The sequence below is a fragment of the Cetorhinus maximus genome, chromosome 22 (genome assembly GCF_964194155.1).
Source record: "Cetorhinus maximus chromosome 22, sCetMax3.hap1.1, whole genome shotgun sequence".
In the NCBI taxonomy this organism is placed as follows: Eukaryota; Metazoa; Chordata; class Chondrichthyes; order Lamniformes; family Cetorhinidae; genus Cetorhinus; species Cetorhinus maximus.
In genome coordinates, this window is record NC_135900.1 from 58,074,787 (window position 1) to 58,099,394 (window position 24,608).

The window sequence follows — 24,608 nt, forward strand, 5'->3', positions numbered from 1 at the left end:
TCCGAGCAGAAGACGGTGACATCATCCATGTACAGGGAGGCTTTGACCTGAGTGCCTCCACTGCCTTAATACCGGATCCTTCCTGATGGACTCAGCAAAGGGTTCTATGCAACACATGAAAAGAACAGGCGAGAGAGGACAGCCCTGCCTGACTCCTCCCAGAATGCTTCAGTCACTTCTCACCAGCGCCCTCTGTTAGATCTGGCGGAGATACATGAGGCTATGCGTGGCATGGTGCCCGTGCTGGAGGAGTCCACACGGCGCATCACCGATGCAATGAGCCTCATGGTCGAGCACCATGCTTCCTCCATGGAGACAGTGGCAACTCTCATGGAGAGGTTCCTCCAGGAGAACAATCAGGGCCTCCTGGGGATACGCTCGGACCTGCAAGCCCTCACAGTGGCATTGACTTCAGCTGGTCATTGCCAGTGTGGGAGATGGCTTGGGCACCAAGTATCCCAGCTCGGTGCCCATCCATCTACGGTGAGCAGGGAGGTCCGAAGTGACCTCACGTCAGCGCAGCAGCTGCGTGTTGTCTCTGCGGGCTCCTCTCAGGGCACTCCGGATGAGGGCAGCAGCTCCTCCACCCCTCTGCCAGTGACCAAGGGATCCGATGAGGCTGCAGCGACTGGGGAGATGCAAGCCATGGCATTGGCCGCTCCCTCTCAGGCAGGACCATCAAAAGACTCCACAGGCTAGAGGGCGGCTGCCAAGGTCATCGAGGCTAACAGGACAGCAGAGTGAGCAGGCTGTCTCAGATGCCAGTGCCAGTGAGGGGACAGCACCGAGACGTAGCACCTCTATGCGTAAATTTAAGGCACCTTCGGCACACCACAGGTTTCTCACTGGTGGTTTTATGTTGTCCCGCTATTAGTTCATTTAAGCCTTGGTGTGATGTGAAACACTTTTTTTTGGTTTCTGAATTTACTTTTATAATCTCAATAAATTTTGACATGTTGCTAAGTCTCAGGGTGATTCCTTACTTCTGCAGGTGGACGGGAAGCCATGATGTTATGAGTGAATTGTTTGACATTGAGCTTTATTGGCAAGGGCCTTAGTTAATGTTCCTAACCAGGCAGATTTTGCACTCAGGTATCGAGTGTGGAGCCTGCAGCCCTGGCTTGTGTTGAAGGTCCAGCTGTGGTGTGCTAGCTGAAGGTTCTTTGGATTAAAGCCCCCTGGGTGTCCCTGCCTCCCTGGAGTATGCCCGGGACAGCGTCTACCCCCTCAGCGTTTTCCTCAGTGCTCGTCCTTGGACTCACTGCTGGAATCATCGTGTGCATCCGGAGCAACTGCATCTACATTTTCCTCGTCCACTGCATCGCCCCTTTCCAGAGCCAGATTGTGGAGAGCGCAGCATGCAGCCACTATCAGTGACACATGATCTGGGGGGTATTGCAGTGCACCCCCTAAACGGTCCAGGCATCGGAAGTGCATCTTGAGAAGGCCAATGGCTCTCTCCACCACAGCCCTTGTGGTGCTGTGGCTCCTATTGTAGCGCTGCTCAGCTTCTGTTCTTGGATGGTGGAGAGGCGTCATGAGCCTCCTTCTGAGGGGATAGCCATTGTTACCCAGCAGACACCCATCCAGCCGGGCTGGAGCACTGAAGAGCCCCAGCACCTGGGAGTGTCTGAGGATGTAGGCATCGTGGGAGCTGCCAGGGTACCTTGCACAGACTTGTAGAATCAGCATCCTGTGATCACACACTATCTGCACGTTCATGGAGTGGAAGCCCTTCCTGTTGACGAAGGCACCGGGCTCACCTGCTGGTACCTTGATATCCACATGTGTACAGTCTATTGCACCCTGGACACGGGGGAAGCCAGCAATGGCTGCGAAGCCTCTGATTCGCTGTGTCTGGCTGGCCATGTCCCAGTGGTAGTGGATGAAGGTCAATGCACGCCTGAACAGAGCGTCTGTAACCCGCTTGACACAAGTGTAGACAGCTGATTGGGAGACTCCGCAAAGATCACCCACTGACCCCTAGAAAGAACCGGAGGCATAGAAGTTGAGGGCAGCTGTGACCTTTAGCACCACTGGCATGGCATGTCCACTCACACAGATGACGCAGATCTCAGGGCCTATCATCTGACAGATGGAGGTGACTGTCTCCCTTGAGAGGTGGAGCCTCCTTCGGCACTGCCCCTCAGACATATTGAGGTAGCTGCTTCGCCGCCTGTATACCCTGACAGCAGGATAGTGGCGTCTTCTGCGGCCCCCTCAGCCTTGGGCTTCCTGTTGGCCCTGCACCCCTTGTGCCTGCGCCTCTCCTTCCAAAGGTGGCTCCCCTGGAGGCTGAATATGGAGGCTGGACTCCTGGCCTCCTCCCCATTCTGGCCCTCCCTTCCTCCTCAGAGGAGGTACCTCCAGTGGAGAGCACGACTCCCATTCCCAGGCTAAGGGAAGGCTTCCTGAAACCTGCAGGCCCCAAAAATGATCTTTACTGTAGAGTCCTAACCTGAAGGCTTTTACTCCTGTCCAAGCAGCTGGTATGAATTTTGAAGTATTCCTGCTCACACAGGCAAGTAGCAATAACTTTCACAATTAAAGATAACATTTGTGACCCCACTCACCCCTCTTATCCCGCCTGTGGATGAGGCTTATACAAATGTCTCCTACCCGCCTGCCAGTTGTGCCCATGTGACACCTCGAAGATTGCACGGGCTCCGAAAAATTGCAGTCAATTGCTGCCTCAAGGGCCTTAACTACATGATTAATTAATGGCGGGCACGCATTGGAGAACATCACACGCCTGCCCAGCTAAATATCGCAATGGCGCGCGGTAACATCGGGACGCTCGCCTGATGTCACCGCGTGTCATTTTTCGCGTTGGTGTGTGGGGTGGGCCCCGCACGCCAATGGAAAAATTCTGGCCTAGGTAACATCTTTTTCTGAGTGGGGGAGATAAAATATTCTGCAAAACCTATTTCGCTTCCCAAAATTTTTGAAAATAGAATCCTTTCTCAGAGTTAAAACTTTTACATGATCATGGTGCGTCTCAAGCAGTGCTTGAATCTTAAATCAATTTAAAAAATAATTATTTTGAGATCAACATATCAATGCTATTCCTCACAGTCATAAGCTAGTTTAACACGCTAAATAATATCATAGAAACTTCAGACTAGAATTTAAAATATGATTCGTTAGGAAGAATGCTTTTGATTAATAGAAAAAACACACTGGAACTACAATGTTGGTTAACAATGCACTGTCTAAAAATCCTTTATCATCATTTAGTGGTGGCGTTAATCTGGTTAAATTAAGTGAGTTATTTGCTCAACTAGATTAGCAGACAAATGAATTTCAGCTGATTGAGTTAAGCATTTCTATGCTATTATCTCACAGCATAATTTCTAGGCCATATTTTATTTAATCAGTAATTAAAATGAATTATTACAAAAGGTGCCTTACCTCATAGGCCCAAGCTTCCTGTAATCTTCTTCAATTATTTTTATTGATGCTTTTTCTCTGCTGTTCTTTTCCTTGCCAAATTGAAATGTGTCTGAAAAGCTGTTATGTTTTAGAGAAGGCAGTTAGATTCTTTAATACAGTAATATTGAAGTTATTCCAGAAATAATGCTGGACAAAGCCTCAAAGCACTCATAAGATATGCTTCCACCCTTGATCTTAGCAAAGACAGTAACTCATTTGAAAAAAGGTTAGCCCTGAAAATAGCAGATAAAGGAATTTATATCTTAAGCATTCATTTGCTCATAGCACCATGAGTAATTTATAGGATTATGAAGTTTTGGAATGGGGCAAACGTCAATTTCACTGTCCCAGACTATTCTTATACTGTTGCATTTCCCCATTCTCTATTTCATCGAGCTGGGGTCAGTTCTTCTCTGAACTTTCCTCCCTGGTTCCTCCTCATCTCCCAGTCTACCCCCTAGCAACGTACCCTTTAATATATTTTGTCGTGCATGGGTGGTTTAAGTGTGCAGGTCTTTAACTATGTGGAAGCTTGCCATTCTGCCAGTATCAGCCAGCCACGCTGAGGGTGCAGTCTGAATCTGGGCCTTCTAGGCCCAGAGCTGCTCAAGAACATCCTGCAAGGCCTACTGCAGTTCCTCCAAATGAAAGTCAGAAGCCTCCCACTAGCCATGCTGCAGCCACTGTAGTAGCACTGTGCAGGAGTACTAGGGCAAACCAAGGCACATGGAAGAGCTAGGAACTAAAAGAGATGCACAAGGGTGATTAGTTTATTGTTAATAGAATATAATACAATTTAGTGTCTAAATTTGGATTAAAAGGGAACAATGTGATTGTCAGTACCAGAGGTGCATAACACGCTGTTGGAGAATGGGCAATTCGAATTGAGGTTACTGACATCTCCCTTGAATTATTTGTTCACATACAGACCAAAAGGATCGGTCTAGGTTGCTGCCTCCCTTCCCCTTCCTTTTCTTTCGTGTCCATCCCCTCCTTAGTCTCCTCATTCTCCACCTCCTCCTCCTTATGCTCCTCTGTAGTGGCAAGGGCTGTTGTCTCATGATCATAAAGGTTTTAAGAAGTGTAACAGGCCACCACAAATTTTGAGATTTGCTCAGCCAAGTATTGCAGGGCTTCTGCAGAGTGGTCCAGGCAGCAAACCATTGCTTCAGAACACCAATGACCTGGCTCTCAGTGTTTGCCTGCTGCATGAGTGAGAGTTGTGGACCCAGTCATGAGCCATGCCACCAGCCAATTGCCCTTGTCACCCAGTAGCCACCCTTTGGTTTGCTGTGGTAGTTAAAATACAGCTGGAACAGAAGACTGCCGCAGAATGAATGCATTGTGATTGCTACCAGGATACCGAGCATTGACCTGCATGATTCACAGCCAATGATCACACATTAGCTGGACTTCAAGTGAGTTGAATCCTTTCAGTTCAGGTACATGGCAGAGCAGGCATGAGGTGCGTGCAAAGAAATATGCATTGTGACGATCTCCATAGAGACTGACAATCTTTTAACTAGAAGTTCAGATTTCTTTTTAATAGCTAAAAAAAAGAACGACAAGATTTCACATTTGAAGACTTTAACTGTAACACAAGACTAAAAGCACCATTGACTAAACATTATTTTTATAGGGAACTTGTACTTTAAACCACAGAACAGAACTTCTTTTTTACTTTCAGCATGACTGAAAAAATTACACTTCATAGGTACACTTTATACTGTCCTTTAAGTAAACATTCAATTCTCCCAGAATTATCCCTAAATGATTCTTAGCTTCCTTTCCCATAGAAACTTTCAACTCCAGAAATGTCTTTCATGGTGCAAATTTGGCTAGAGACTTCTTCCTGTAGCTAAAGCTAGGCAAATTTTCCATCCTCATTTTAACTCCTCACAAATTTGTTGTTTTCAATCTGAGCGCAAGCTGACACCCACATTCCTGTGCAGTGAACCATATAAACTTTTAGCCTCTAGCTACTTTTTCTCTCTGGACTCTGGCAAATTAATCTTGCCTGCATTCTCATATTTTAGATCCTTCCCCTCTCAAATCCTATCTTCATGGCAGCATGCATCACATTGACCCTGTATTCAGATAGAAAATCTGATTATCTATCCTTGACACTCCAATTCTCTTTTAACTTGGAAGAAATGGACAGTTTAAAGCACAACTGTTTGCAAGCTGACATTGTCAACACTTTTCTGGGACTTTGGAGACTTACAGTCTAGTCACTGCTAACACAGGCTGCTGCCATTGTCTCCAAGTATAAATTTATCTTGCATCTTCTGCCCAGTGAAACAATCTGGGCCCCCTTTAGACTCTAACAATCAAACCACACATGTTTGCTGTCAGGCAGACTTCAGAACAGATCGCATGACCTCTATTTTAACTTATATTAAAGTCACAGTCACAAAATGTAACAATCTTCTAAACCTCATAATTCTAACAGTGTGCAGTCAATAGCACCCTGCATCATGGGGAAGTCTGCAATTGTTGCAAACCTTTGTGCTTGCTCCACCTACTTCTCTCTGATCTCTGGACATTGGGACCCTCAGTGACTTTCCTTACACAGCTTTGCACTGCAAACTGCAAGATGTTATGAACATTTCCAGCAATAGACTAGAAAGAACCAGGTGCCTAAATGTTCATAGCCATAGTTACCTTCACAGTCACTGGTCCTTGCCCAGCTCTGAGGTTGTAGTGTGCCTGCAGCAGTCAGCAGATTTCAGTCAGGACCTCCTTAGTGAAGTGCAGGAATCACAATCATGGGTTTCACTGAGATTCAGGTCAGAGAATTGTTCCCAGATACCCTGAGTGGATACGACCCCCTGCTGCATGTCAGATCAGTGTTGTTTGCTGATTGATGTCATGATCCACCTGCTCTGCATAAATCTGGTGACTGCTAACCTCATTACCAGTCAGGCATCCAGTGCACTTCATGTCAAAAGTGTGTAAACCACGGATGCTATTCTGGAACTTTAAAGGCTCTTGTAGCTGAAATGCTGCCAAGCCTAATTTCTCCTCCAGTGGCTTTAGTTGGATTTGAGAAGATATGGAAACAAAACTCAAACGGAAATGTAGCGCAAATCAAAGAAAATGGAAAAGGTGGATTCCCGTCCAGAAATAAACAAATGAGAAACAGGAGTGTTGAAAATGTGTTACATCCGGTACTAAGGAACTTTTAAATATCCACAACTCTTCATCACTCTCACCTCTTGCTTTGTGTCTACTCTGTAAAACACTTTGAGACATCTCTCTGCCCCAGAGAAATGCAAGATGCAGTGGTTGAATATTTGATTGATTCAATGGTCTGAGGTTAAAGATAATGGTTACCAAAATCGTTTCTGTAGCATCATTGGCTTCAGCCGTAGGGGAATCCAGCATTAATAAAATGCTGCTGGTTTGCTTCTGGCACAGCACCCCCCGGTCACCATGCTTGGAAGGGCGATGATGCGGGTGTATCCTGACTCCCCTGGAAGCACATAGAGCCAGCAGATTATGAGGTCAAACCAGAAATTAATGCTGATTTGGCGCCTGACCTGCCACATTGGACCTTGCAGGTCCTGTTAACGCCCTCTGTTAAACACTCACAGTTGAACATTCATTCAGCTGCACATACTGTTCAAAAAGTATTATGCAACTTTCAGATTTTTTTATTTTCTTCTGCTGCAGAAGTAGTGAGAGAACTGTGTGCTGCACTGTTGAAGGATTTCACACAATCTGCTTGTGTCAGGAGGGAGTGGTTTTGGACCTTTGCTTGGAGTTTGTGTAGGTTTCTGAGCACAATGTCTGCTCTCACACTTAGGGCTGTGGTTGGAATCCTGCCTGGACTGCAGCACAACAGGGAGATGGGGCAGGAGCAGTGCCGAGGAGAAGCTGCGCGGAGAAGGAGTGGATCTGTCAACAGAAGGTCATAACTGCCTGGGATATTCAGAGATTATTTTTACCTCAGAATCACAGAATTGTTACAGTGCAGGAGGAGGCCATTCGGCCCATCGTGTCTGCATCGGCTCTCCAAGTGAGAATTTCACCTAGTGCAATTCTCCTTCCTTCTCCCTGTAACCCTGCACATTGTTATTTGAAAAGAAACAGTCTAATTCGCTTTACAATGGCTTGATTGAACCTGCCTCCACCACACTCTGAGGCAGTGCATTCCAGGCATTGCTAACTTTTGATTGCAGGACCACATCCCTCTTTCTGTCTATGTCGTCAGTACCCATGTGGACCATGGCTGCTGGCTGTTCAGTCTTCCCCCTCAGGGTGCTCTGCAGCTACTCGATGACAACCTTAATCCTGGCACCAGGGAGGCAACATGCCATCCTGCAAACACATCTGTGGCTGCAGAAATGCCTAACTATTCCCTAACTATCAAATCACCCATCACTATTGCTCTTTCAGTCTTCCTTGTACCCCCTCAGACAAGAGTAGCGACTGAGGTGCCTATGATTCACCAAAAAGATGTTGACTGAACTGTGCCATTTTCTTCAACAGGAATTATAGCTGCAGGGTGAGGACAGAGGCCAACAAAGTCACCATCGTCCTCAACTTCAAGGATACTTCCCAAGTTAGAGCCAGCCACATCACTAACATTCCTGAGTTCACCATGCTTTGCTATACTAAGGAGGTCACCAATGTCCTGTGCACAAAGAAAGAAGACTTCATTCTCTTCTCTCTAAGCAGAGAGGAGCTGGAGAATTGAGCACATGGGTTTTCCAGGGTAGTAGGATTCACAGTGGTGCAGGGAACTGTTGACTTCATGCGTGTGGCTGTACAGGCACCACATCAGGAGATGTACCAGAACCACAGCCACAAAGGGTTCAAATTTTTTAATGGGCAGTTGATGTGAAACCATGCACAGAGCATCATGTTGGTGCACACCTGCTAGCCTGACAGCAGCTACAATGCTTCAGCTCTGTGCCAGTCAACTGTTCCTGTTATATTCAAAACACCATGTTGAACCAGAGGATGGCTGCTTGGTCACAAGAGCTACCTGCTAGACATATGACTTATGATATTCCTTAGGCACTGATCACCTCTGGACAGTGTGTGTTTAACGGAAGCCATGCTACAACCAGGAACATCATGGAGCAAACCATTGGCACTCTAAAACAATGGTTCTGCTGTCTAGACTGCTCGGGAGGAGCTCTCTTGCACTCATCAGAGTGTGCGTCCAAAGTCTAGACTGTTTGGGAGGAAGAAGAAGAGGAGGAAGGGGAAGGAAGAAGGCAACACCATCAGTCCAGAACACCATCATTCTGGACAGGCTGTGCAAGAAGACTTATCAGACTCTGGTTCCCCTAAAACATCCCTACATCAATCTATATATGTCCAGCCATTTTGAATGGGCATCGACAATGAGTAGAAACGTTATTCCAAGAAAGGTCCCACATAGTCAATGTGTGACCACACCCAGGGTCTACCTGGCCACTCCTAAGTGTATAACGGAGCTGTCAATGGCAACTTTTGCAGTTGCTGACAATTATGCACACAATTCTTCACTAAACTCTCTATTTCACCATCCATCCCAGGCCACCATAGATAGCTGCGTGCTATAGTCTTCATTCGGGAAATTCCTGGATGTGCGCTTAGTTCAATTAAAAGTGGCTCCTTTTCCTTTGGAGGTACTGTCACTCGTGCTCCCCACAAAAAGATACCATCCTGGCTGGTTATTTCATGCCTTCCGTTGAAGTACGATTTCATTTTGTCAGATAACTGGTTCCTGTGAGCAACCATGTAGCACTTGTTCTTGTACTTGAGGTAGGACTGGTTCCCAACTTGTCCAGTCCTTTTTTTCCTTCATCCCTGGGATGTGGGCATCACTGGCTAGGCCAGCATTTATTGCCCATCCCCAATTTCCCTTGTTCGGAGGGCATCTAAGAGTCAACCACATTGCCGTGGGTCTGGAGTCACATGTAGGGCAGACCAGGTAAGGATGGCAGATTTCCTTCCCTAAAGGGCATTAGTGAAACAATTGACAATTTTGCGGTTATCAGACTTTTTAATTCCAGATTTTTATTGAATTCAAATTTCTCCATCTGCCGTGGTGGGATTCGAACCTGGGTCCCCAGAGCATTACCCTGAGTCTCACAATACCACTATGGCACCGTCTCCCTCTCTGATATGTTGAATGCATACTGGTGAGGAATCTAAGAAATTTAACAATAAAACGAGTTCTGTGGTACTGGGACTTGCTCATTATTTTCTTGTAAGGGCAAATGACTAAGGGCACCGCCGTTTGTGATTTGATTGACAGGCCTATGTATGAAAGTATATTTGTATGCTGCCAGGATTAAAGCCCATCGTTGTATTCTTGCTGAGGCTGTGGGTGGTATAGCCTTGTCCTCAATGAAGAATCCTAGCAATGGTTTATGGTCTGAAATGATTGTAAAATGGCAGCCGTGTACGTACTGGTGAAATTTCTTGACATCAAAGTTGATGAACAGGCTTTCTTTTTCTATCCGCGAGTATCCCTTTTCCACTGCGGTGAGTGTCTTTGATACATAACCTATAGGTCGTTCCGTGCCATCGTCCATCTGATGAGATAGCACTACTCCCACTCTGTAGGGAGACGTGTCAAATGTCAGCACCAATTCTTTCGTCTGGTCATAATGTACCAATAGATTGGACGAGTGCAAAAATTGTTTCACCTTTACGAAAGCTTCTTTCTGGGGCGCCTCCCAAGACCAATATTGGTTCTTTTTGAGTAGAGAATGCAGGGGGGTCAGCACTGTAGACAAATTGGGTAAGAACCGCCCATAATAGTTGATTGTTCCTAGGAATGGTTTGAGCTCTGAGGCGTTCTTTGGTGTAGGTGCCTCTCTTACGGCTCTCACTTTTTCCTCAACCTGGTGGAGGCCCTGTGAATCTACCCGGTGACCCAAATAGATGACCACCCTCGCTTGGAACATGCATTTTCTTTTTTTTTGTGGGTATTACTTGTGAAAAATTCCCAGGAGGCATTATCTAACTCTAGTTGTTGATAAGCATGACTCGTATCAAGCTTTGTGTAGGTGGTTCCACCTGCCAGTTTGGCATACAGGTCTTCAATTTGTGGAATGGAGTGTCTGTCCAGCTTAGTTACTTTATTAACCGTCAATTTATAGGGCAGGATTTTACCGTCGGCAAGCAGGGGGCGGGGCTCGCTTGCCGACGTGTAAAATGACGCGGAATGACGTCGGGCGGAACCCCGATGTCACCCCACCCCATTTAAATTTTCAGGAAGGCGGGGGCGGAGCAAAACCAGCTGCGGGCCCGCCGACCTGTCAATGTCCACTTGAGGCCATTGACAGGATCATTAAAATAATTAAAGGACCTGACCGTCCAACCTTAAGGTTGGTGGGTCGGCCAGGAGCCCCAGCAGCAAATAGAGAAAACATGAAACCTCATCCAGCAGCGGGATGAGGTTTCATGTAGGGTTTTAAAAATTGTAATAAAGTTGTTATGGAAATTATGAACATGTCCCAACTCATGTGACATTGTCACATGAGGGGACATGTAAGGGATTTTTCTTTTCTCTATTTTTACTATTTTTAAAAGTCAAGGTGTTCTACCTGAGGCTGCACTTAGCCTCAGGGAGATGACTGTGCTCTTTCAAGCGCGTGTACGAAAGAGTGCACTCTTGATTTTAGGGATTCCCCCCGCCCTCACAGGAAATGCATAGTGCTTCCCGGCGGACGTCACACTGGGCAGGCCTTAATTGGCCCGCCCACATAAAATGGTGGTGCGGCCCCGATCGCTGGCGGCGATCGGCTCCATGCCCACCCATGATTGGGTCAGGCCCACCCGCCCGACGAACGGAAAATTCAGCCCATAGCCTCATCAAATTCGGACACTTTGGTCGGGCTTAAGGACGGGGACTATGGGCGCTGCCCTTTCTGAGAACTGCACAAATTGTATAACGCCCAGTTTCCCCAGTCTGTTCAGTTCAATGTCGACTTTTTCTCTCTGTGTGTATGGTACCGGTCTCTCCTTCATGAATCAAGGGATTGCTTCCGAATCCACATGAATTTTTGCCTGCAGCTCTTTTCCCCAAGTTCTTCCTTGAAGACTGTGACGTACTTTCGAAGTAGTTCTGGTAACCCACTTGCGCTCAACTGGAAAATTTCAGACCATTCTAACTTAATCTCCTTTAACCAGGTTTTCCCCAGGAGGCTTGGCCCCTCACCTGCTATTACCATCAAGGGTAGCTTTGCTGATTGGCTTCCATGATGGATAGTTATTCTGCTTATGCCTTTTACCTGAATGTCCTCTCCCATGTATGTTTTTAGTTTGGCAGCTGTTTCTTCTAAACTTAATTGATGTCCACCATTATTCAGATATCTGAAAGTATGTTCCCCAATTACTGTAGTGGAAGCTCCTGTGTCCACTTCCAATTTACTTTCATTGTGACAAATATTGGTTCTGCCTTTCCAACTTTCAGATTAAACAACAAGTAAATGTCTGAATTTGTTGTTTCCAGCTCTTCTACATTGTAGCTTTCATTGAGCTTCTTCTTTTGTTTACAAGCCTGCTTGCATCGTTTCTTGCACTGCCTCATCATATGTCCATTTCTATGACAATAGTAGCGTTCGATTTTTTTAAACTGGCAATCACTAAAAGACTGATTGTTTCCACCTCTATTAAAATGATTCTTTGATTTCGCCGCTAGGTTATTTTTCTTTTGTTTTTGGCTAACGGGGCCGCTTCCCACTTCTCGGCAGAGTCTTGCATTTTTGTGTACTTTTCGGCTGGGGTTTCCTGCCCGATGTGGAGATAGCGCCATTTTGCGCAACCTGTATTGCTTTTGAATCTCTTACTGTGCTTTCCATGGCCAGCGCTATCTCTAGCGCCTTCCCAAATTCACTTCGGACAATAATCTTTTCTGAATAGTGTCCTCATTCAAACCACACACTAAACAATCTCTGAGCATGTCCTTTAGAGATGTACTGAACTCACAATGTTCTGTTAGCTGCTTCAAATTTGCCATGTAGCATGCAACTGCCTCACCCAGGGCTTATTTTCAAATTAAACTTGAACATTTGCATCATTACTGAGAGCTTTGATTGATAATGAGCCTTCACGAGGTCCATCAATTCATCGTGATTTTTCAAATCTGGGACAGTTGGTGCTGTGAAACTTTGAATCAAACTGTAGGTTTTATTCCCACATGTACTTAAGAAGATTGCTCGCCTCTTCTCTTCCCCTGTAATGTTGTTCGCTTGAAAAAAGGACATGAGGTGTTCTGTGTAATGAGACCAATCATCTGTGGCTGGATCAAAGGATCAATTCTCCTGAATTGTGGCATTTTGAGAGGATAACCTCTTCAATTCTAATAGAGCATTCTACTTACAATCACTGGGCAAGGTACAGTGCCGATTTCTTTTCAACTTGATTTCTTCTGTTCAATCCTGTTTTATCCTCGTCGCCAGTTTGTTGTGAGTGGTGGCCGAGTTGGTACTATTGATAGAGTTGATCTGCAGACGTTTCTTGGGTGGAAACTTTAAGTTTATTCACAAGCTACTCAGCAACTACTACATGTGTGCTTTCAACTCAAACTCTATCTTTACACTACTCTCCTGAGATAGCCTGCACTACTCTCCTATTGGTTACTACAGATCATGTGATCTTCCTTAACACACATTATTCTTAAAGGTACATTACCTCTAAATAAAATTATAATTACTACAACCTCCTAAGGTATGTACAGTGCCAGTAGCTGAGCTGGTGTCTGCAAGTGTCAGATTTAGTAACATCACTTTTTCATCAGACATCTAATCTTTTTTCTGCCTCTCACAGTGAGGTTTCAGTGTCCGCCCAGGCAATCGTGCTTGGAGATCTGAAAGTATAAATGCAGAAGGGAAAATAAGGCTGAGGAAAGGCAGAGTGGGAGGTAAGCAAGCAGTGCATAGTCATATGATCTGCAGTTTATGCTTCATACCAGATGAAGGTGAAGTGGAATTTCAGAAGCTATATAAGGCAGAAGCTGACTGTCATACTAGATTGCTTCAGTGATGCCAGCTGCCACAGTCTCAGTAATGGCTATACCAATAACTTAGAGCACCATCTTCTTCAAGGGGCTCAGCCATTGTAGCCATGCCTATCTGCCGCTGGCTCTCTGCTGGTTCCTCCTGTTATGTGCCCATCTTGTGCTGCAAGAGGGATGACAGAGCATCAGTGAACATATTGCAACATGTTTGGGTGATGTGCCTGTCATAGCTGGAAGTATGTGAATGCTGTGACATGTGGGTGTCAGACTTGCAGCCGTGGGAAATGGGTGAGGATGAGATGGAGGATATGAAAGTTAGGCTGGAGTCCTGATAAAGATTGCATCGGGTGAGTGAACGGGCCCTGCTGCATTGAGCAATGTGAAGTTGGTAGTGCAGTGTGTAGGGAGTGGCATTTGATGTATTCACTGACCTTGGCCACTCATGTAAGGTATTTGAATATTTTTGTGGCACTACCGCCAGGCCCTCAAGGCAGGACTCCTTGCCTTGACCTCCATCTGACATGCTCTCATTCCCTTCGTAGTGCATGCCTGGAGGGCCTCTTGGCCTCCTGCAGAAATACAATGGGTGAAATTTAATGCCCTCCCCCAAGATGAGTTTGCTGGTGGGGGAGGGGCATTTAATTGGGTGGGAAGGTGGTGTGTGGGGACCCTGCCATCTTCCTGCCTCTGCTCTGCTGAAGTCTGAGGTAGGAAGGCTCATTGTCAGCCTTCCCGCCCCACTGCCAATTGAGGCCCAAAAGGGGCAATAAATGCCCATTTAAGGGCCACATCCCACCACCGCTGGTATTCACCCAGCGACAAGCGGGTACTCAAATGCAGGAAGCCTGAAAAGCAAAACTTGTTGGGTTTGCTTGTGGAGTCCTGCGGGGTCCCTCATTGTCAAGCACTGAGTGCCTGATTGAGGGATCCAGCAACAAAAAAGGGGGCCTGCTGAGAGCCACTGCCCTGCCATTGCTGACGACCCCCCTCCTCTCTGACCCACTCCCGCCATCACTCAGTTGTGACCTGGTTCCCTTGGCGATCCTGCATCTCAGGTGGGTCCATTACCTGCAGCAGCCACAGCTGCTGAACACTGCCCAGCTGCTGGCCTCTGCTTGGCTGGCAGCTCTCAAGTGGTAGGATTTCCGGCCCCCAGAATCTCACAGAATTGTTATGGTGCAGGAGGAGGCCATTCAGCCCATCGTGTCTGCACCAGCTCTCCAAATGAGCATTATGACTTAGTGCCGTTCTCCTGCCTTTTCCCCTTACTCTTGCACATTGTTTCTATTCAAATATTCATCATCTAATGCCCTCTTGAATGCCACCAGCACACTTGCAGACAGTGCATTCTAGACTCAAACCACTCGCTGTGCGATAAAGCTTTTTCTCACATCACAATTGCTTCTTTAGTAAATCACTTTAAATCTGTGCCCTCTTGTTCTCGGTCCTTTTATGAGTGGGAACAGTTTCTCCCTATTGCAATAGACAAAGTATTGACCGTTACCAGCCAGCCAGTGCTAGCAAAACTTAAAACATGATGTCTGACATGACATGTGATTCCGTGATTGCATAACACTTGCTAACCAATCCTGATTGTGCTAAGAGTAACCGGGGTCTGTGATCCCGGGGAAGGCACGCTGCTGCCCAGCTACACGCTTTGTTCGGGGGGCCTGCCTGGAAGTAGATGACGCTGGGTTCTTGCCAGCTTTCTAGCCGGCGGGCCCCATTGCCTACATTAAATTCCATCCATCTCTCCTCTTTTCCACCTCCTGCACTAAACCATCAGAGAACCTGGGAGCCCCCTCCCTGACCTCCTACCCATTGCTCCGCCTTCTTCCTTGTGAGAAACACTTACAGAGGCAGCGCCAGCAGCTACTGCAGCCAAAATGTGCCTCCCTTTTAAGAGGTTCAGACTAGCTTCCAGTAGTGCAGACTAACTCGTGCTAGCCTCACATGAACCTGGGCCCCCAGCTGAGCGCGCAAATCAGTCAGAAGTGCGTTTGTGTGGGGCTGCACTCCACAATCATGGTGGTGAGCAGAAAGCACAATGTTTGTGTGCTGATTGCTCATTACCTTGATCAGTTGTGAGGGAATCGTGCATCATAATCCCCGTGTCTGTAGACCGACTGTATTGAATTTTTAGTCCAATGTTCAGTGCAAAAAGGTTAAATTGAGTGTGCTAATGAAACCCAAGTTAATTACATTGAGTGGCCTTTTGGTGTGGAATCCAAAAAATACATCCATGGTGACACAAAGCAGAAAGACTGTTAAGGTGACTAACAGAAGTAGCTTGACATTCTGACATTCTGTGCTGAAAATAATTTATTGCAACATAATATGGCATAATGTGCTCATTAGGAGAACCCATTTCCAAGGTTGGAGTTTAGGAGTACAGGGAGTTTTTTCAATTCTCCTCTTCTATCAGTTTACAAATGCATGAATCCTCACAAGGAAACTCACACAGTTTCTCTCAAGTCTGGCAGCATCTGTGGAGAGATGCGCAGAGCTGCCTCAGGGAGATGAAGCACTGTTTAAAAACATTTAATGAACAAAATAAAAATGTCATAAAACATGTCTCCTCATGTGACTTTGACATGTTTTTAATTCAAGTGTAAAATTTTTATTTTATTTTTATTTGCTTTAGGAAACCTCATCCCGCCCGTGGATGAGGTTTCCTAAAAAGTGCAAAGGCCTCTTGGCATTTTTGCCTGCCCACCAGCTGTAAGGTTGGACGGGCAGCATAAATTTGAAATTAATTGCCTTTTTAATGGCCTTAACAGGCCTTTTAATTGTCGGCTTGCCCGACGTCATCACGTGTCATTTTACGCTCAGCCTGGTCAGGCACGTGCCCACCCACCAAGCTCAATATTCTGCTCCACGAAAACATTGCCGATTGTTGTAAAAATCCATTTGGTTCACTAATGTCCTTTAGGGGAGGAAATCTGTTGTCCTTACCTGGTCTGGCCTACATGTGACTCCAGACCCACAGCAATGTGGTTGGCTATTAAATGCCCTCTGAACAAGAGCAATTAGGGATGGGTAATAAATGCTGGCCTAAAAATTCAATACAATCATGTCTGACCATCCACTTCAATGCCTTTTTCCCACACTAACCCTGTATCCCTTTATATCATTGGTATTTAGAAATCTATCAGTCTCTGCTTTAAACATACTCAATAACTGAGCTTCCACGGCCCTCTGGGGTAGAAGATTCCAAAGATTCACAACCCCCTGAGTAAAAAAAAATTCTTCTCATCTCGGTCCTAAGTGGCTTCCCCATTATTTGGAAATTGTCCCCTTGTTCTAGACCCCTACCCACCAGGGGAAACCTTTTACTTGCATCCATTCTGTTTATCCCTTTAAGTATTTTGTAGGTTTCAATGAAATCATCTCTCATTCTTTGAAACTCTAGAGAATACAGACCCAGTTTCCTCTATCTCTCTTCATAGGACAGTCCCGCCATCCCCAGAACAAGTCTGGTGAGCCTTCACTGCACTCCCCATATGGCAATAATATTCATCCTAAGGTAAGGGGGCCAAAACGGCACTCAGAACTCCAGGTGCAATCTAACCAGGGTTCTACACAATTGAAGCAAGACTTCACTACTCCTGTACTCAAATCCTCTTGCGATGAAGGCTAACACACCATTTGCCTTCCTAATTGCTTGCTGCACCTACATTTTAGCTTTCAGTGACTTATCAAGGGCCCTTTGTACATCTACACTTTCTAATCTCTCACCATTTAAGAAATACTCTGTACATCTGTTCCTCCTGCCAAAGTGGATAACCTCACATTTTTCCATGTTATGTTCCATCTGCCATGTTCTAGCCCACTCACTAAGTCTGTCCAAATCCCCTTGAAGCACCTTTGCATCTTCCTCAGGACACACATTCCCACCTAGCTTAGTGTCATCCACGAACTTGGAAATATTACATTTGGTCCCCACATCCAAATCATTGATATATTGCTGAGCATCGTTTGAAATTTAAATCAGGCAGCTTGACTCTGAGGAATGAGTCAGCGAATGGCTGTCACTTAATTTACAGCTGAAACAGGTGCAATGTATGTACTTTCTGTCTGCAAAGAATAGGGCTCTGTGAATTAATATATGTACATACATTGTGCCTGTTTCAGCTAAATAAAATAAGTGGCAGCCATCTGCTGACTCATTCCTCAGGGCAATGCCTTAACCAATCAGGGTTAAGCTGCCTGATTTAAATTTCAAATAGTGTTTGGCAGTTAACTGTCAGTCACCATCAGTGGTGCATTCTCCATGGCAATGCCACTTGCCAACCAATCAGCATTCTTTTCACATACAGTATAAATTGTTGTCTTCCCCTTATATTGGTATTCTTGCGAGTGTCCTGATGAACGCAAGACGAAAAGCTTAGACATGTCTCTGTTTTCAGCAATACTCATTGATATATTTTGTGAGCATCTGGGGTTCTTACCCCACTAGTCACAGCCTGCCAACACGAGAATGAAAAATGATTATTCCTACTCACTGTTTTCTGCCTGTTAACCAATCCTTAATCCATGCCGTATATTACCTCATATCCCATGTGCTTTCATTTTGCTAACCAACCTCCTGTGGGGACTTTATTGAAGCCTTCTGAAAATCCAAGTGCATTATGTCCACCAACTTTATCAATTATGTTAGCAACATCCTCAAAAAACTCCAACAGGTTTGTCAAACATGATTTCCCTTTCATAAATCCATGTTGACTATGCCCAATCATTTAGCTTCTCTGCCATTTCTCTATTCCCCATTATGAATTCTCCTGACTCTGCCTGTAATGGACCCACATTTGTCTTAGCTAAATGTTTCCTTCTAACATACCTATAGAAGCTTTTACAGTCCGTTTTCGTTTTTTGCTAGCTTACATTCATATTCTATTCTCCCTCTCTTTATCAGTTTCTTGGTCCTCCTTTGCTGCATTCTAAAATGTTCCAAATCCTCAAGTTTACTACTATTTCTGGTAACTTTATAGGCCTTTTCTTTTAATCACATACAATCCTTAACTTACTTTGCTAGCCATGGTTGGCTGACTACTTTTTTTTGGTTTTTGTGCCTTGAAGGAATGTATAATTACTGTAAGCTATGTAATAATTCTTTAAAGACTATCCATTGCCTTTGTACCGTCATACCTTCTAATATATTTTCCCAATTCACCTCAGCCAATTTGCCCTTCATACTTTCATAATTTATTTTGTTCAAATTCAACACCCTGGCTTCAGGTTGAACTACCTCACTTTCAAACAGAGTGTAAAATTTTATCATATTATGGTCCCTAAATTTTCTTTCTCGTTACACAGTACTAGATCTAAAATTGCCTGTTCTCTAGTCAGTCCCTCTACATGCTCCTCTAGAAAACCATCCCTAACACACTCCAGAAACTTGCCCTCCACAGCATTAGTACTCATTAGATTTACCCAGTCTACATGCAGATTGAAGTCACCCATGATTACCCATGCTACATGATTCTCTAATCGCCTGACTAATACCATGCTCCACACTACCACTACTGTTTGGTGACCTACAGGCAACTCCTACCAATGTTTGCTGCCCCTTGCTGTTTCTTAGCTTCACCCAAACAGATTCCACATTTTGTTCTTCCAATCTGAGATCCTTCCTTACTAATGTACTGATCCCATCCCTTATTGCCGAGTGCAACTCCTTTTCCTTTTCCTTTTTGCCTGTCCTTTCTAAATGTCGAATATACTTGAATATTCAGTTTCCACTCTTGGTCACCCTGTAGCCACGTTTCCGTAATGGTAATTATATCATACCCATTTACCACTATTTGTGTCTTTAAATCATTTACCTTGTTGCAAATTCTGTGTGCATTCAGACAGAGTGCCCTTAATTTTATCTTTTTAACATTATTCCACATCCTAAACCTAGCCGATGCTTACCTTCATTTTGCCTGCCTTCTAACTTCGCTTGCTATTTTTCTACTTACTGTTACCAGCTTTACTTTCTTCCAATTACAGCTACCTCTCAGGTGCACATCCCCCTGACAAGCTAGTTTAAACCCACCCAACAGCACTAGCAAATCTCCCTGCAAGGATATTAGTCCAGTCCTGACAAGGTGTCACCCATCATCCTGTACACGGCCCACCTGCCCCAGAACTGGTCCCAATGCCTCAGGGATCTGATGCCCTCCTTCTTACACCAATTCTCCAGCCACGTGTTCAATCGCTCAATCCTCCTATTCCTATGCTCACCACTATGTGGCACTGGGAGTAATCCTGAGATTACTGCTTTTGAGGTCCTGTTTTTAAATTTCCATCCTAATTCCCTAAAATCTGCTTTCAGGACCTCATACCTCTTCCTACCTATGTCACTGGTACCAATGTGGACCATGACCTCTGGCTGTTCACCCTCCCCCAGAAGGATGTCCTGCAGCTGCTCCGTGACATCCTTGACCCTGTACCAGGGAAGCAACATATCATTCTGGAGTCATGTTTACTGCTGCAGAAATGCCTGCCTGATCTCCTGACTATCAAAACCCCTATCACTGTTCCTTTTCCACACTTCTTCCTCCCCTTCTGTGCAGCTGAAACACCCATGATGCTACGGACTTGGCTGTGGTAGCACTCCCCTGAGGAACCATCCTCTCACCAGTATCCAGAATGGACATCCAACTAGCAAGCAAATCGACTCCAGGGACTCCTGCACTACCTGCCGGGTTCTCTTAGACTGCTTGCCAGTCACCCATTCATTCTCTGCCTGTACACCCCTAACCTGCGGTGTAACCGTCTCCCTAAACATAATATCCACATAGTTCTCTGCTTCACGGATGCACCACAGTGACTCGAGTTCTGAAATCCAGAGCTCAACCTTCTGCAGTTGGTGACACTTCCTGCAAATGTGTTCACCTAGGACACACAGTGTGTCCATGACTTCTCACATTACACAGGATGTGCATTCCTCTTGGCCAAGCTAACCTTTCATAGTGCACTTTGAAAACTATTCTTAACTTACGAGGTGCTCACCAATCAGCTTCTTCTGCTGTACCAAAGTAAGAGCCAACTACTGGGGGCTGTAAAGATAGAATGATAAAGGAGCACCTGCCTCACCTAACTCCCTTGCTCACCGAAGTCCCAGCATGACACACGGTCCACTCAAAGCAGCACTCAGGGCAGACCTCCTGCAAACATTCCAACCAGAATAAATGGTACTTCTTCATTGAGCTGCTTGTTTGAGATTGCATTGATATTAAAAAGAATGAAAAATGTTTTAATAGGAGGTAGATATAATTCAGGTTCTAAGTATAGCAAAATATAGAATCCATGGGGGAATAAAAAGGTCTTTGAGTGAAAATTATTCAGATAACAGCAATTGTCACTACACCTGCGGATAGAAAACAATCCTTTCGCAATTTAATAAACACAAGTATTTATTGCACTTCAGCAATACTGACTGTGCAATTTACACCAGTTTGCTTACCTGAAGCCAAAGTAAATCAAGTGCAGCCAGAGCCAGGACAAAAGCAGAATGATCACAGTCATGGGGAACACCAGCACAAACCAAGACCCAAAGTTTATACATTGGCAATCCGGGTAACGCCTGAATAATAAAAGACATAATTGAAAAGTGAGAACAATCAGTGCTATTCAGTCAAAACAAATGTGTGCTTAATGCAGCTAACTCTTTTGGTTATTTCATTATTTCTAGTGAAATCTGCCTTGCAAATATATCTTTTTCTTAATATCCTGACCAGATTGGAACACCAAGGATGATGAAAGAAAGGAAGTCTGTTTTGAAGATATTATCACTAATAATGGTCTGGATTTTACAGTGGGAATAACAGTGAGGCTTTCAATGCTCACAGTTATTATGGAGTAAATCTGACTGCAACCTCCAGCGTCTGCACACATGCAGTTAAATATAGAAATTGGGGAGTTGCAGCCTGATTTGCTGTGGCCCTCCACAAGGTTTGATACAGCAATAAATTGCTGATTGATTCAGAATTAAAACTTAAGAAGGGCATGAATTTGTGCTATTTACCCATTAAACTTAGATACCCACTAAAAGTGGCAGAAAATGTTAGAATTGATGCATTCAGGTATAAGTCAGCTTTTAACAGCATAATAAGTCGTAATTATAAACGAATGAACTTTCTGACCTTGAAATTTTAATTTTACTAGTGTCGTGTCTCATTCCTTCAAAATTTAATTGTTGTCGGAGATTGAAAACAAATTACAAAGTTTCTTTTCACTTTTATTCCCTTCTCTTAATCCTATCTTCCTTTCCCTCTCTTAGGCCTGAGTTTTCAGCTTGGTGGGCGCAACTGGTCAGGAAACGGACTGCCAACCGTGATTGGCCCCTTGACCACAATTTCACGCTGGCTGCCCAATTAATGGCAGCTAGCATGAAGTGCGCGCTGAAAAGCTCAGTGCTGCCGGGGTGGGAGCAAGACGAGTGTGGGCAATGATGTCAACACGGGCGAGGGTGAGCGCTGAGCCGAAAACCATGAAATAAAGTTTTGAAAATCAGAAAAAAAACATCCAAGCATCACAATCAGGCCCCTGAACATATAAATGATAAAAATGCTGTCCACAGATTTTTATTTTATTTTATTTAATAACAGAAACCTCATCCTGCCCTTGGATGAGGTTTCATGAAAAATGTAAAGCCCGCCTGGCTGATTCGCCCGTAACTATGAAAAATAACAGATAATCGCGTGGTTAATGGGCTTAATTGCCCTCTTAATTGTCGGCGGACACGAAATATCGCACGACTGCGGGGTGACATTGGGACGCTCGCCTGATGTCATCTCACGTGATTTCACACCCGATTGGGTCGGGCACGTGCCTGCCCGATCAACATAAAATTCGACCCTAAATTTAATATTTTTTGTGAGTAGTTTTGCATTGAACTCAATATTCTAATTTATATTTCCTGATTTAGGCTTCCATGTCCAGTGAGAACTCTTCAGTCTGTTTGGTTAAAGAGCACACTTTTACTTGCCCTGTTCACACATACCATAAATCCTATGTAGAGGGCTGTAAGAAATCGCTAAGTTCTATATGTTGCCACTCAGAAGTCTGAAGAAGTCTGTGGGTGGTTGTGCAATGAACAATAATTGCCCTTTATTCCTAGCTGACCATGAACTCTTCTGAGCAAGTAATGACCCATGTATGCTGGACTACCATTTCCTCAATGCATACCCTTGCAAATATCAAATAATTTGGAATGTACCATGTCTCCTGAAATGTGTAAATTTACTACAGTACATTTAAAACATTTATAGATATATATTTTCAGATTTATTTATAATAGATCCTGCATGATTTAAGCCATTGTTTAATTATGATTCTGCAGCAAAAACATTCTATCTGCACCAGTCCTTCATCATTTTCAAAAAAATAGAAATTCAGTTGGATGAAAACAAAACAATACAAAAATTGGATGGTCTCAAAGTTGTGCTTGGTTTAATAACCCACATTTATCCAGGACCTGAATATGTTCCATAGGTTCTATCAACTGTGGAACACAGAAAAGAAAAATCCTTTTAATACATTTGCCACTCTTTTGACAATTTATATCACGCCATGTTCAGGAGCTTTCAACCACTCCACAATTTCCTATTTAATCTGCTTGCTGTGAAATATTTATACAAATGGCTTAATTTTTTTTAATATTCAATTGTGTCATTGCCTTATTTCCTATTTTAGTTCTTCAGATGAGCTTCTTAACCTTCTCTATCCAGTTTGTATATTCATCACAGTCCACCATAGCACCAGAATCATAGAGCTGTTACGGTGCAGAAGGAGGCTATTTGGCCCATCGTATCTGTACTGGCTCTCCGAATAAGCATTATGACTCAGTGCCGTTCTCCTGTCTTTTCCCCTAACCCTGCACGTTGTTTCTATTTAAATAATCAACTCATGCCCTCTTGAATGCCCCGATTGAACCTGCCTCCACCACACTTCCAGGCAGTGCATGTCAGACCCGAACCACTCACTGTGTGAAAAAGCTTTTGCAAATCATTTTAAATCTGTGCCACTCATTCTCGATCCTTTTACGAGTGGGAACTGTTTCTCCCTATCAACTCAGTCCAGCCCCCTTGTGATTTTGAACATCTCTATCAAATCTCCTCTTAGCTTCTCCTCTCCAAGGAGAACAGTCCTAACTTCTCCAATCTATCTTCATAACTGAAGTTTCTCATGCCTGGAACCATTTTTGTAAACCTCTTCTGCACTCTCCAATGCGTTCACATCCTTCCTAAAGTGTGGCGCCCAGAACTGGACACAATACTTTGTAGACATTGATTTAAACCTAGCTGTGATTGTGCTTTAATTAATTAATCAATAATAATCGGTAGTGATATGCCTTCGCAAGACTGTTTTCCATATTGGCCATCCACAGCCGTTGTTTGTTCTACATCTCTATTTTCCTGCTAGACTACCAATATAAAACTTGTTTTTTTTTATTTATCAGAAGCCCTTTCTTATTGTATTTTGACACCAATGACCCTTGAACTACATGCCAAGACAAGAGTGACCTCACATGGAGTGCAACAGGAGATGGAGTTCGATTGATGGACTACAACCTGATTGATGGCAGATGGGAAGACACCATCAAAATATGCATAAACAACTTGGATTCTGAAGTCTGCAAAGCTTTGCATTGCCTGTGAGGAGAATTGATAAGGATTCATGTTTTTCCAGAGTCATTGTTTTGAGAAAATGTGAACTAAGTCTTGAAAGGCTGGAATACAGCCAGAAATTTGGCTTGAAGAGACATTGCTTCCAGGATTCGGGGCTGCAGCTAGAATGGACTAGTCAATCACTGAAGACTACATAGGAAGGGACACCAGAGTGACTGGCTGAACAGTCCACCCTGTAAGGTTACTCAGAAACTTGGTAATGTATGTACCAAGGGCAATTTTTACCAGTTTAGCATCCTATCATGGAACAGACTAAATGGTTATCCATTTTGGGGAGCTGTTATGGAACAGACCAATTTGGGATTATTGTTTATGCTTTAAAAAAAACTACCTTTCTCCTTTTCTTCTGATATATATATATATATATATATAGTGCTTTCTCCTTTCAATAAATTTATTTTTTTTAACTTTTTGCTCCTTCCTCTTTTTATATTATCAATTATAATTGACATTTCATCATTATTATTGTTATAAGTATCCAATTTTCAATAAAATTGTTGCTTTAACACATTACTTGGCATTATCACTCA

The 24,608-nt window shown here is 44.3% G+C and overlaps 1 protein-coding gene across 1 annotated transcript in view; it reads right to left on the reverse strand.

Annotated features, from left to right (window-relative positions):
- Nucleotides 1–24,608, reverse strand: part of slc13a1 (solute carrier family 13 member 1) — a 94,666-nt gene that overhangs the window by 46,376 nt on the left and 23,682 nt on the right. The window contains 2 exon segments of the mRNA XM_078567538.1: nt 3,412–3,510; nt 20,853–20,972. Of these exon segments, the coding sequence (XP_078423664.1) occupies nt 3,412–3,510; nt 20,853–20,972 (219 nt within the window).